General features: G+C 39.4%; 1 protein-coding gene across 3 annotated transcripts in view; it reads left to right on the forward strand.

Annotated features, from left to right (window-relative positions):
* Nucleotides 1-13,140, forward strand: part of KIF13B (kinesin family member 13B) — a 485,412-nt gene that overhangs the window by 182,859 nt on the left and 289,413 nt on the right. For all 3 annotated transcript variants that reach the window (XM_033935468.1, XM_033935467.1, XM_033935469.1), the window contains exon 11: nt 3,433-3,645. In XM_033935468.1, the coding sequence (XP_033791359.1) occupies nt 3,433-3,645 (213 nt within the window). The remainder of the gene's footprint in view (nt 1-3,432; nt 3,646-13,140) is intronic.

Here is a 13,140-nt window from a genome sequence, read left to right on the forward strand (position 1 = left end):
TTTGGACATTTCCATTTCATAAAATGGATGTTCAGGCTGGACATTTCCAGCATATGAACAACCATCTTATGTATTTTTGAATGGGAAATCTTTACATATTTCATGTTTGAAAGCACATGCAAGTTGGACATCCATTTGAAATGTTCTAACTTAGATGCGAAATTGCTCTGAATACTTGCCATTAACTTTCATACATGCTACAGGGTTCTTGTATAACTGTCGCACCCAAGTGAAATAGTTTTCACCCACCCCCACTATTGCTAGCTGGTCCAGTCAAACACTTTTTTCTTTTTTTTTTTTTTTTTGTATCCACCACATGACCACATAATTTGCAGGGTTCATGTAATATTATCTGCTGCTTGATGCCCTTGCACAAAACCCAGTTGATCTACATGTACAGGTCTTGGAAGGAAAGATTTGGGACTGGGATCGGGCGCCTTGTGCGAATTGCCTGGGACTTAAAGATGAGTTTGGGAGGTAAGTTGGAGAAGGAGATATGGGAATCAGGGAGGAATACTGGACCATTGGCAGCCTAAGGGAGTGGAGGAAGAGATGTAGAACTGCAGAGGAAGAAGATGGGGATAAGAGAGGCTGATCAAGGGAGAGTGTAAAGTAGCAGGAGAAATGCTAGATTGGGAGGGGGGGTTGTTGAGAGAGATGGCAAAGGGGATAGAGTTGAAAGATTGAGCAGGGGAGCAGGAGCATTGAGAGAGAGGAAAAGATGCCGGAGAGTCAATTGTGAAGTCATAACTATATTGTAAGCTCGTTCAGCAGGGAACTGTATTCCATGTTTGATGTACAGTACTGCGTATGCCTAGTAGTGCTATAGAAATGATAAATAGTAGTGGTAGTAGTAGTAATAGCCTTTGCTTGCCTAGAAGTAAATGTCTTAACTATTAACTTGACATCTGTATTCAAGAGTGAGCTAAGTCTATAAAACCCACAACTGTTAGATCTTTCTCTCCTTTTTGTACCCCTGTCATGGAGGAGGGGAGGGACTCGCCCTGCAATAAATTACCCATTCTAACTAATAAATCTCCTACATACTGTGTGTAAAATTGAGCAGTAAAGCCATCTAAGCATAGTGCTTTGTCTGGTTTTAAGTGGAGTGGAATGGGTAGATGTGAATCACTTGTTTGTTGTTTCCAAAAAAGGACTAGGTGGCCTGCAATGAGGCTACTAAGTAGTAGATTTAAAACAAACTGGAGAAAATATTTCTTCACTTTATGTATAAACTTTGAAATTCATTGCTGGAGAATGTGGTAAAAGCAGTTAGCAGGGTTTAGAAAAGGTTTGGATAATTTCCTTAAAAAAAGGTGTTATTAAGATGGACTTGGGGAAATCCACTGCTTATTCCTAGGATGAGCAGCATAAAATCTTTGATATTTGCAAGGTACTTGTGATCAGGGTTGGTCACTGTTGGAAACAGAATACTGGCCTTGATGAACCTTGGCGGCAAAAATCCATGCAGGACTTACACCCTAAATGGGGAGATCCTAGCAAGGACTGTAGCAGAACGTGACTTGGGAGTGATCATTAGCGAAGACATGAAGACTGCCAATCAAGTGGAAAAAGCTTCATCCAGGGCTAGACAAATCATGGGCTGTATCCGTAGAAGTTTCATCAGCAGTAAGCCCGAGGTCATAATGCCGTTGTACAGATCCATGGTGAGACCCCATCTGGAATACTGTTTACAATTCTGGAGGCCGCATTATCAAAACGATGTGCGGAGAGTTGAGTTGGTTCAGCGAATGGCCACCAGGATGGTCTCAGGACTCAAGGATCTCCCTTATGAGGAACAGTTGGGTAAGTTGCAGCTATACTCACTCGAGGAACGCAGAGAGAGGGGTGACATGATTGAGACGTTCAAATATGTCACGGGCCGTATCGAGATGGAAGAAGATCTCTTTTTTCTTAAAGGACCCACGTCAACAAGAGGGCATCCGTTGAAAATCAGGGGTGGGAAATTTCATGGCGACATCAGAAAATATTTCATCACCGAAAGGATGGTTGATCGCTGGAATAATCTTCCACAACAGGTAATTGAGGCCAGCAGCGTGCCAGATTTTAAGAAAAGATGGGATTGGCTTGTGGGATGTCTTCATGGAGGTAGTTAGGGGGTGGGTCATTAGTGTGGGCAGACTAGATGGGCCGTGGCCCTTTTCTGCCATCATTTTCTATGTTTCTATGGACCTTCAGTCTGTCCCAGTATGACAACTCTTATGTTCGTACGTACCATTTCTGCCCCTGTTGAACATTCAATAGTTCCCTTTTTGCTTCCCCCCTAAGGGATCTTGAATTGCAATTAAATATCAATATCTTTGCTCCTCTCCAGCACTATACAGTTGTTGATAATGCCATTCAGCTTGGTCTCAGATCTCCGTTTCAGTGCATACCATGTGTTCTCCCTTCTTTATCTTTCCTATGAACTGCATTTCTCACCTTTCTTTTAGTTTCCTTGCAAAAAGCACTCCTGTTTTATTCCCAAACTCTGCCCAAGCCTCAAACATTTTAAAATCATAAATATTTGAGGCTTCTACAGATGAGGACAGAGCTTGCGGGGAAGGGACAGGGATGGAGATAGATCCCACAGGGATCAGGATAAATATTTCCTCGTGTCATTTTCTACTGCCTAGGAGCATCATGATGTGATTGGTGATATATCAAAGGTTTGTAAATAAAAATAGGAGGCATACAATCCTCAGTCATGTCTAGAATTTTCCCCTGTGTGGACATTGGATTGACTCTTCTGGTCACCCATGTAGATAATAGCTACAATAATGTAGTTATCATCATATTTGGTTTTCTTTACTCATTATAATTATGCTTTATTTCTTTTAATGCCCTTTAGTAAAGTCAGTCTGCAGTTGATGCCTTATTCTTATTAATACAGTAGTTGCTTTACATAGTAATAAAGTAGATGTAAGTGAGAAAAGGTCTATTGGCTTATCTGCTCTACCCAATCATTATTGATCAAGCAGCAAAGATATACATTTTCCAGCTTCCAACTGTAGAAGTTTGACCACTCGTAGGATATTGAAATAATTGGTAAGCTATCTAAATTGAGTTGGTTTTAAGACATGGGTGACTACAAATAGATCTGTGCTGCTGGAACTACTGAGTTATTATGCTGTGCATCTTTCAGTCTATTTCTGTAGTAAATTATTGCTTGGTCTGTTCTACTGAATTACCATTTGTGTTTATATCCCCTTGATATTTTACTTTTTTCCTTTCATTCTCCAGTTTATTATAAGCGTAAGAGAAAAGGAACAAAGAATGCATCTCATGTTCTGCAGCTAATGCTGAGAAATATATATTTTATATTCCTCTATCTCCAGTATTCAAACGTATTAGCACTCCAATAGGATGAATATATTTGAATACATTTTATATAGTTTAATGCAGAATTATTTACATTGGTTTTCTTTACAGGACAGTCTGGGAGGCAACAGTAAAACTGCCATGGTGGCTACAGTGAGCCCTGCAGCAGATAACTATGATGAAACCCTCTCCACACTGAGATATGCAGATAGAGCAAAGAACATTGTCAACCATGCTGTAGTGAATGAAGACCCTAATGCGCGAATCATCCGGGAGCTTAGAGAAGAAGTGGAGAAACTTAAAGACCAGCTCAGCAAAGCAGAGGTACAACTCCTCATTAGTTAGGTTTGAAGAAGTGTTTATGTACTTTTGAACTGAGAAGCACATATGGCTTTATAAAACACTTAAATTGCTTGCTCTCTTTTTACAAGGCCAGTTTCTTTTTTTTTTAATTTGGTAAACAGAATTGTCAGAAACCTTGAAGGTTAAAATGCTGGTTCTTAAACTTGTTTGGTGTATCCTTCATTGATGCCATTTCATGCCACTGAATATCCTACTACTATTATAGCTGAAATTCTGTAGGGGTTCTGGTTTACAATTTTGTTGTAAAATAAGTTATGTTTTCATTTGTTTATCCATTAACCAGTGGGACGAGTCCGTTGTACAATTGGGCACCAATTGACAGTGTCAGCAAACATATTTATCTGAGCTTAGAAAAATCTTAGTTTTTCCAAGGATGCCTGAGGCTTTTTATACAGCCATTATGCAAATCCACTTAAACTACTTTTCTTTGCTATTTTTTTTTTTTTTTTAATTGCTGAAGTATAAAGTCTATTTGCCTCTCTTGCTTTTTCTGTCTTTTTGCCAGCATTCCTTTTGAACCAGTTCCAACCCCCACTCACCCTCCAAAATGTAACATTTTTTCCTCATCTAAAATGAGTTCTACCTTGCAAACCAGTTCTTGGAACAAGAAATGTAGGGAATATCTTCCGGCAGTGAAGAATCCCAGCATAGAACTTCTTTGTATCAGGAGATGATAAACTGCCAGTGTTCTAGATGCTCCAGAAGAGCAAGCAAACAAAGCCTAGGATTGGGTGCCTATAACATTCACTGGAAAACAGGACTCCCTTTATACCTATCCCTTCTTTCTTCTAATAACCAAGACTTCACAAAAATTGGACTAGGTTTTTGGTTGGCATTTATGTTCCCTCTAAGCCAGTGGTCTCAAACTCGCGGCCCGGGGGCCACATGCAGCCCGCCAGGTACTATTTTGAGGCCCTCTGTATATTTATCATAATCACAAAAGTAAAATAAAACAGTTTCTTGATCATATGTCTCTTTAGCTATAAATGACAATACTATTATTAAGACTTAGCCAAAAGGAAAGATTTATAAACTATAAAGAGTTTTACCTCCTGCAAAATTGTCATTTCTTTAATAAGACATTCACTATTTTTTCTGAGGCCCTCCAAGTACCTACAAATCCAAAATGTGGCCTTGCAAAGGTTTTGAGTTTGAGACCACTGCTCTAAGCTGAGCACATGAGCAATCGCTCATACATTCTAGAAGCCATCACTCGCAGATTTTACATCGTTACTTACAAAAATGTTTGCAACTCTGGAAAATTGTTGATTTTTAGAACTTGTTGCTTACACACAAATTTTATTTGTAGAACTGTCGCTCACATGAGAAGAAATTTGCTGGCACTTAACCAATCCTTAGAGGGAGCATTGGTTTGCATATATTTGTAGTTGGAACCAGTGGCGTAGCAAGGGTGAGTGGTGCCCGGGGCGGTGGCGCCCCACCCTACTGCACGCTCCTTCCCGATACTTTTTTAAATTCAGCATGAGCAGCCACCAACTTACGTCGGCTTCAGTGTTCTCTCAAACGTCACTTCCAATTTCCTAACATCTGCATGCAATTTTTCACAGTCTGCATTAGTTTTAACAACTTTGAACAGTTTAGTGTCTGTCATCTGCAAATTTAAACATCTCATTCATTCCAATTTCCAAGTCATTTATAAATAATTAAATAGCACCAGTCCCAGAATAAATCCATGCTGCACTCCATTATTTACCCTCCTCCATTGAGAAAAATGGCAATTTAACCCTACCCTCTGTTTTCTGTCCGATGACCAATTCCTAATCCACAACTGAACATTGCTTCCTATCCCATGACTCTAATTTTCTCAGGAGCCTCTCATAATAAACTTTGTCAAAAGCTTTCTGAAAATCTAAATAAACTACAGTACATCAACTAGCTCACCTTTATTCACACCTTCAAAGAAGTCAAGCAAATTGGTGAGGCAAGTCATCCTTTGGCTGAACCCATACTGACACTGTCCCATTAAATCATGTTTGTGTTTCACAGTTTTATTTTTTATAATTGTTTCTACTATTTTGCCGTACCCTGAAGTCAGGCTTATTGGTCTGTAATTTCCAGGATCTCCCCAGATATTAAAGACAATTTTACAGGTTACAGATCTCTAACAGCAGATCAGTAATTTCATGTCTGAGTTCTTTCAGTACCGTGGGATGTATATCATCCGGTCCAGATGATTTATCACTCTTTTAACTTGTCAATTTGATTTCGTATATCTTCTAGGTTCACAGAAATTTCTTTCAGTTCATCTGCATCATCACCCTTGAAAACCATTTCTGGTTCAGGTAGAGCTCTTACATCTTCCATAAAAACTGAAGCAAAGAATTCATTCAGTCTCTCCGCTATGGCCTTATAATAATAATAATAATAATAATAACAACAGTTTATATACTGCAGGACCGTGAAGTTCTTTGCGGTTTACAGAGATTAAAAGATGGTACAAATTGATTGAACTTAACAGGGTGGAAGCTGGTGATTAACAGCTCAAGGGATCAGTTATTGAGGAGAAAGAATTGTATGGGTCAGCTGCCTAGATACTTCAGGAACAGATATGTTTTAGGCATTTCCTGAATTCCCCATAAGTAGTAGGCGTAAGCAGTTGTTCTAGATCTTTACCCCATAATGCTGCCTGATGTGAGAAAAGGTGTTGATGGTGTCTTTTGAGTTTACATCCTCTAACTGGAGGGGAAACGAAGTTCAAATGTGAGCTTCTCTTATGTCTGTTGGCTGAGAAGGAGAAAAGGTCAGTTATGTATTTATGGGCTAGACCGTATAGTACTTTAGAGCAGAACAGGCAAACTTAAACTTTATGCGTGCCTTCATCGGTAGCCAATGCAGCTGTTGGTAGTAAGGTGTCACATGATCAAACTTCTTCAGCCCGAAAATCAGTTTGACCGCTGCATTTTGCACTAATTGTAATCATTGCATATTCTTTTGGGAAATTGCTAAATAGTCGATGTTATAGTAATTAAGTTGACTCAGTACGAGGGATTGTACCAGGATTCTAAATGCTGACATCTCAAAATATGCTCAGATGGATCAAAGTTTCCAGAGAGTGAAAAACCTTTTCTGATTAAGGAGTCTACCTGGTCCTTCATGGTTAAGCACTGGTCTAGTGTTACACCCAATACCTTCATAGTAGATTGAATAGGATAACTAAGTTTATTGATGCATAGTGGTGTTTTGGTGTCAAGCGGGTGTGGCGAAGCTGCAAAAAATTTTGTTTTTTCTGAATTAAGTTTCAGTTTGAATTCAGTCATCCATTGCTCCATCAATTTTAGTGCTTCTGATGTCTTGGGAGTAACTTCCGAGAGAGAGCTAGTAAATGGAATGATGATCGTAAAGTCATCTGCGTAACTAAATAATTTTATCCCCAGCTGAGTCAATTGTGCACCTAGTGAGGACATGTAGACATAGAAAAGCAATGGGGAAAGTGGTGACCCTTGCGTTAACGCCAGATGGATTTCTCCAGGTATCAGAGAGATTGTAATTGAAACGTACTTGATAGGTATGGGACATAAGGAAGCCTCAAAACCAGTCCAACACCTCTTCCCTAATACCAATTGCATCTAGGCATTGTAGCATTTTCCCATGGTCAACTAGGTCAAAGGCAGAGCTCATATCAAATTGCATGATCAGGGCATTAAGGCCCTTAACTGAACAAGAGACGCAGATTATCTAAGATAGCCGCAATTACTGTCTCAGTACTGAACAAAGGTCTAAAACCAGATTGAAGTTTATGCAAGAGAGAGAACTGATCAAGATATTCCATCAGTTGGGTATGTACCAATCCTTCCATGATTTTTACAATAAATGGAATGGATGCTATTGGTCTATAGTTGGTTACCAGTGCTGATTCTTTACTATTTTTTGGAATTGGGGTTGTTGTTATTATGTGACCATTATTAGTGAGGAACTTTCAATTTTTTAGGTTATGGGCTAAGTAATTCAGCAAAGATAGTTTAAATTCTAATGGAGCCGCTTTCATAATTTCTGGGTGACATGAGTCCAGAACGCAGTATGATTTAGAGTATTTGTTATATAGTTTGATATAATTATTCCATTCTAAATCTTGAAAGGAACTCCAGATCTTGTCTGCTGATATTTCATTTCCTTGTATGTTAGCTATTTGATGACCATTAGTGTCATTTGTCGAACAGTTGTTTCTTAGGTTTGTAATTTTTAAATTGAAATGCTGTGCTAAATCATTTGCTGAAGGTAGTTTAATATTGTGCATGAGTTGAATGTGGCGTGTGGTGTCAAATAAATTCATAACCAAGTTGAACAGCTCTTTTGTATTGATTCCTTTTGAACTAGTGCTAGATAAGTTGATTTTAGAAGAGTAGAATGCTTTACGTTTATCTTTTATCAGTTGTTTGCAGATTTTTATGTTAGATCTCCAGTTGTTACGGTCTGACAATTCTGTTTTTTTCTAAATTCTTTCCAGTCGTCTTACTAGTTGTTTCATTTTTAGAAGTTCGGTGTCAAACCATTTGTTATATTTATTTGCACAGCTTTTGTTATTTCGTTTAGGGGCAATTTTATCTAAAATGGATGTGCTAGTTTTCATCCAGTGATCCCAAAAATCGACTCCTTCTCCTATCTCCGCTTGTAGTTCATATTGTGATCAATATTCCTCTGGATTGATATAACCCCTTGTGTAATGCTCTTTTTTTATCCTTGGTTGTGTTTTAGATTTTAAATGAGTCCAGATTAATTTGAAATAATAAGTGAATGGTCAGACCAGATATCGTGACACCAGGTGCCATCAGGTAGAGAGATGGCAGGGTCTAAAATTTCCTTTGTGAACATAGCTACCACATCTAAGTGATGACCTTTTTCATGTGTTTTTGTGGGTAAAGGGAGATTGTAATTAAGTAGAGAGAGAAAATTTTTAAAGTCTTTCGTATCTGGATTGTCCTCTTCATCTAGGTGTATGTTTATGTCACCTGCGATGATATTGTATGAAGGAATAATTGAATTATGTAGAACAAATTCACAAAAGTCCTCTTTGGCTTTTGGCCAGCTTTTCGGTGGAACATAGAATAATATGCAAGATAGGGATTCTTCTAGCTCCTTTTTGCTAATTTTACAGGCTAATATTTCTAACTGATTGGTTATTTTGGAATCCAATAGTTCAAAGTCAAATCCTTCCTTAAGAATAATTGCTAATCCTCCCCCTTTCTTTCCTCATGGTTTAGCGTAAGGATTTTAAAATTATCTGGTAGAAGATCAATTATTACTGGATCTTCTTCAGACATGATTTGGTTAGAAAAAGACAGGCTATTTGCTTGCTGATGATCAATCTTTAATTAGGAAAGCTTTATTCCTGACAGATCTAATATTAAGATATGCACAGGGAACAGAGGCAGATGTGATAGGCTTGGTAGGAATAGTTGTTCTGATAGGTTTTACTTCCCTTATTCTTTTTTAAGGGTTTGTTGATGTCTTCCTTTATTTGAGATTACGTTAATGTGATTTACCCTGTCTTCTTGTGGGTTAATTATGTGCTTGATTGATAAATCAGGGTAATGGACTGAATGTAATTATGGATAGAGTGAGTTAACATCTTTGATGCTACCTCTTATTAGATAGATCAATAAAATCAATAGGAAATTCATGTTTGCAGGGTAATATGTCTTTTCCTGTCGCAATAGCTATATTGGTTTCCCTAACACTCCCAATTTCTAGGTTGTTTAGTTGATAGCAAACAGATTGATTCAGCTCTTAAGATGTAGCCAGAAACTGATAGTAGTGGTTGTGTTGGGGGAGTTAGCTCTCCCAACCTAAGTCATGCATGCGTCTAATACATGCGTATAACAATCACTCAAGCGTCTAACATATGCATCTAATACATGCGTTTGATGTGTCTAATATATGCATCCCATGCATCTAATACATGCATTTAGCAATCACACATGTGTCTAATACATGCGTCTAATGCATCTAGTACATGCGTCCCAGGCATCTACTACATTCGTTTAGCAATTACACATGCGTCTAACACATGCATCTAACAATTACACATGCATCTAACAATACAGCAAGTAAAGAACAAAAAACTTTAGCAAAAAATCTTAATAGAAGAACCTTAGCAAAAAAACATAGCAGGGTGGGAGGGAAGATGGAGGATCCTTTCCTCTCTGTTCTGTCAGTTTCAAATCGACTGTGGTACACTTGTTGGCCCTTTTCAAAGGGCTGAAGCAGGCAGGTCAGTCCTTGGGGGCGGGACAAAGGCTCCGACGCTGGTTGGGTCCTTGAGCGCCTTTTGGTTCCTTGATCATCAAATGGTCCCATGGATTCCCTCACATTTTCTAATCCTGATGTACCTAAAAAAATTGTTACTATGAGTTTTTGCCTCTTTAGCAAGTTCCTCTTCATATTCTTTTTTTAGCTTTCTTTATCAATGTTTGCATTTAACTTTCCAGTGCTTATGTCTCTTCTTATTTTCTTTGTTTGGATTCTTTTTCCAGTCGTTAAAGGATGGGGTTGTTTTTTTTGGCTCTAATGGCCTCTTCCACTTCAACTTTTAGCCATACAAGCTCTCAATTCCTCTTTCCACCTTTGTTAATATGTAGAATATTTCATCTGCTCTGGGCTTTCATGATGATATTTTTAATTAATGTCCATGTCTGGTTTAAAATTCTAACCTTTGCCACTGATACTTTTAGCTTCTTTTTAACAATTTTCCTCATTTTATCGTAGTCGTCCTTTTGATACCTGGGTGTGTTTATTGATGAAATGTCCTTTGCTGTTCATGCGGACAATCTGGTCTGGAGGGACCAGTGGCGTAGTAATGGGGGTGCAGACTGTCCCGGGCTCCTGTGTGCCGTGCCCCGCCATGCTCACACCATCCCTCCCCCTACTCTATAACTCTGGATTATCTTCACTAGCTCGAGCAACTTCTGCCTGTTGCTTGCACCAGCCTTGTTCCCCTCTGAATCACTTTTGGGTCACAGGGCCACAAAGTGATGTCAGAGGGAAATCCAACGCTGGAGCGAGGAGCATGCTGCTGAAGCCTCTCGTGCTGGCGAAGATTTAGAGGTATATGGGGGTGAGGAGGGCGCGGTGGGCACAGGGGGGGAGGCACCCCTTACTACGCCACTGGGAGGGACAATGCTATGCTGCAGAAGTTATGTGCTGTAAAAATCTTACTAGATAGGATATTGTTTTTTACCCTTATACATGCTCTATTTGTAGGACAGTTGGATTATGCAAATGTTGTGTTAGCAGGATTGACAATATTGTAGAGTAATTGCAAAAACTTCAAACCTTGCAGAATATGCAATTCAGATGCCGCATTGGCAAAACATCTATGCAGTTTTACATAAAGTACAAATATTTGAAAATAAATTAAAATTAAATAAAATCAGAAAGTAGAACTATATAATCAACAATAAAATAAGTAAAGGAAAAGATTTAAAACTGATTGTACTCCAGGTTTCAGATTAATCCTCACAAGGCCTGTGTAACACTGTCAGTCTTACCATATCAAGTGCAACCACTCCCAGAGTAGTCTTGCTGCCTCATCCTTTCACTTAATTATCCCTTTAGCATAGCACTTTTGAATGGCCCCTGACAAAAGAAGAAAGCCAAGATTGTTGTTAAATTGGTAAATGGGTAGGAAACAACTGATATTTTAAATAGTCCAACTATTAGCGCTGCTTTTAGTGTGGATCTCTGGACATTCATACTTTCCATATTCCAAAGACTCAGCATACTTTTGGAACTTTGCTTGTTTTAAACTTTGATACAAACTGCAAATAAAGGATTTCTGACCATCCAGTTGGATTTGAAATCTCCAGTGCTGCCTCTAGTTAGTTTTCCCACATTTTATAAGTAATCATCCTAGTGCAATAGGTGTGTCATTCTGGACGAGTGGGTTATATCCTAGTGCTTTCACAAACCTTACATAAGGAATCCACTCTGGGTTTTTTCTGAATCCCTCCTACTTCAGAGGGCTCTGCTGCCCCCTACAGTTTTTTTCTTTTGCATGTGAACTTGAAGGAGAGTTTCTGATCTGCTCTGCTTATTTCTTTATTTTTGGTAATTTTTTTCATGTATTTTCTTCATCTTTTGGTGCTGAGAGCTCCCCTAGTCGAGGGCAAGCTCTGCCTGCATGGAGAAGAAAACTGAGGTCTGCAGCTGACAGGCCAATCCCTTGTGGTACCTGTTAGCCAGCCTGCAGAAGCATATTTGGAGCTCATTGCCGCCCCCCTGGTAGCATTGCTCACCTACTGCTTGTAGCAGTTTGAGCGCACACTGTTAGGCATCTGTAGGGGGCTTAGCAGGGTCTCGCAGGGTGTCAGCTGCGTTTTGCCTCCCCCCCATTTTTTGCATCTCCACGGTCTGTGAAGGTTAGAGGCTCAGTCTGTCACCAGCAGTGATTTCTTCTCCCAGATCCAGCTGAGATAGGCCGCAGCATATTGCCAGCACAGGGCACAGTGAGCAAGGCTGTTACAGCCTATGAGGAAAATTGGGTTATGGGAGGGGGTTCTGCAAATAGTGGTTTTGAAGGTTGCTGCATGTTCCTTTAAAATCCTAATTTCACTAGTTTTTAATTTTTCTTTTACCATTTTTGAGGCCTTTTTTGGTGCCAAAACGCTACAGTGATGGCCATCTTGGATTTCCTATTGTTTTATCCCTTCTTTGTTCTCTTTTCTATACCAAATTGTAGTTTTTCCCTGCATTTCCCTCTTATCGAATGTAGTCTATGATTCCCCAAAAATTGTCTCCTCTATTTTAATTTTTATTGTTCATCGCTTTGAAATCTATGAAAAGCGATTATATCAAATACGAATTAAACTTGAAACTAAAAAAAAAAAAAAAAAAAAAGCTTCAAATCACCTTGTTTTGCCTCAAAACTGACAGGGATGGAGTCCTCGGACTCTCTTGACCCTATTTCATGCCAGGTTTACGCCTGATGGGTGCTTGAAGAGCATTCTTGCATCATGTTGAATGCAGCATGTGAAATGAGAATAGCCGGTTTAGCCTCCCCTTTGCTCTCTAGGACCAAAGAACGGGCAAGAAGCTTGTTAGGGCAATTTTCCTTTCTGGGCCCCGGAGTGTTGGGACATGGAGGCCAATGAGCCCAAGAGATGCAAGAGATTCAGTGCTACCTAGTATGGCTTTTTTTCTGGAATTTGTTAATTTGATGTGGAGAGACTTTCAGGACAGCTGACTTTCCAAGGGGAAGATAGACGGTGCATGAGGGTCAGGGTGCGTCTACCTCACTGGCTGCAGCTGACCAGGCTCTAGGAGACCTTTCCGAGGATGATTTGGATAATGATGGGTCTCTTACTATGTCATTTCTGACTCATGATGCGCTCTCCCTGTCAGGGGATGAAAGGTCGCAGTCAGGTGCGTTAGACCCAGTGGTGGCTCTCAATCCAATTATTCAAGCCCTCGGCTCTGTTGGAACTGATTACTGATTCACTT

This window comes from Geotrypetes seraphini, chromosome 3 (assembly GCF_902459505.1).
Source record: "Geotrypetes seraphini chromosome 3, aGeoSer1.1, whole genome shotgun sequence".
Classification (NCBI taxonomy): Eukaryota; Metazoa; Chordata; class Amphibia; order Gymnophiona; family Dermophiidae; genus Geotrypetes; species Geotrypetes seraphini.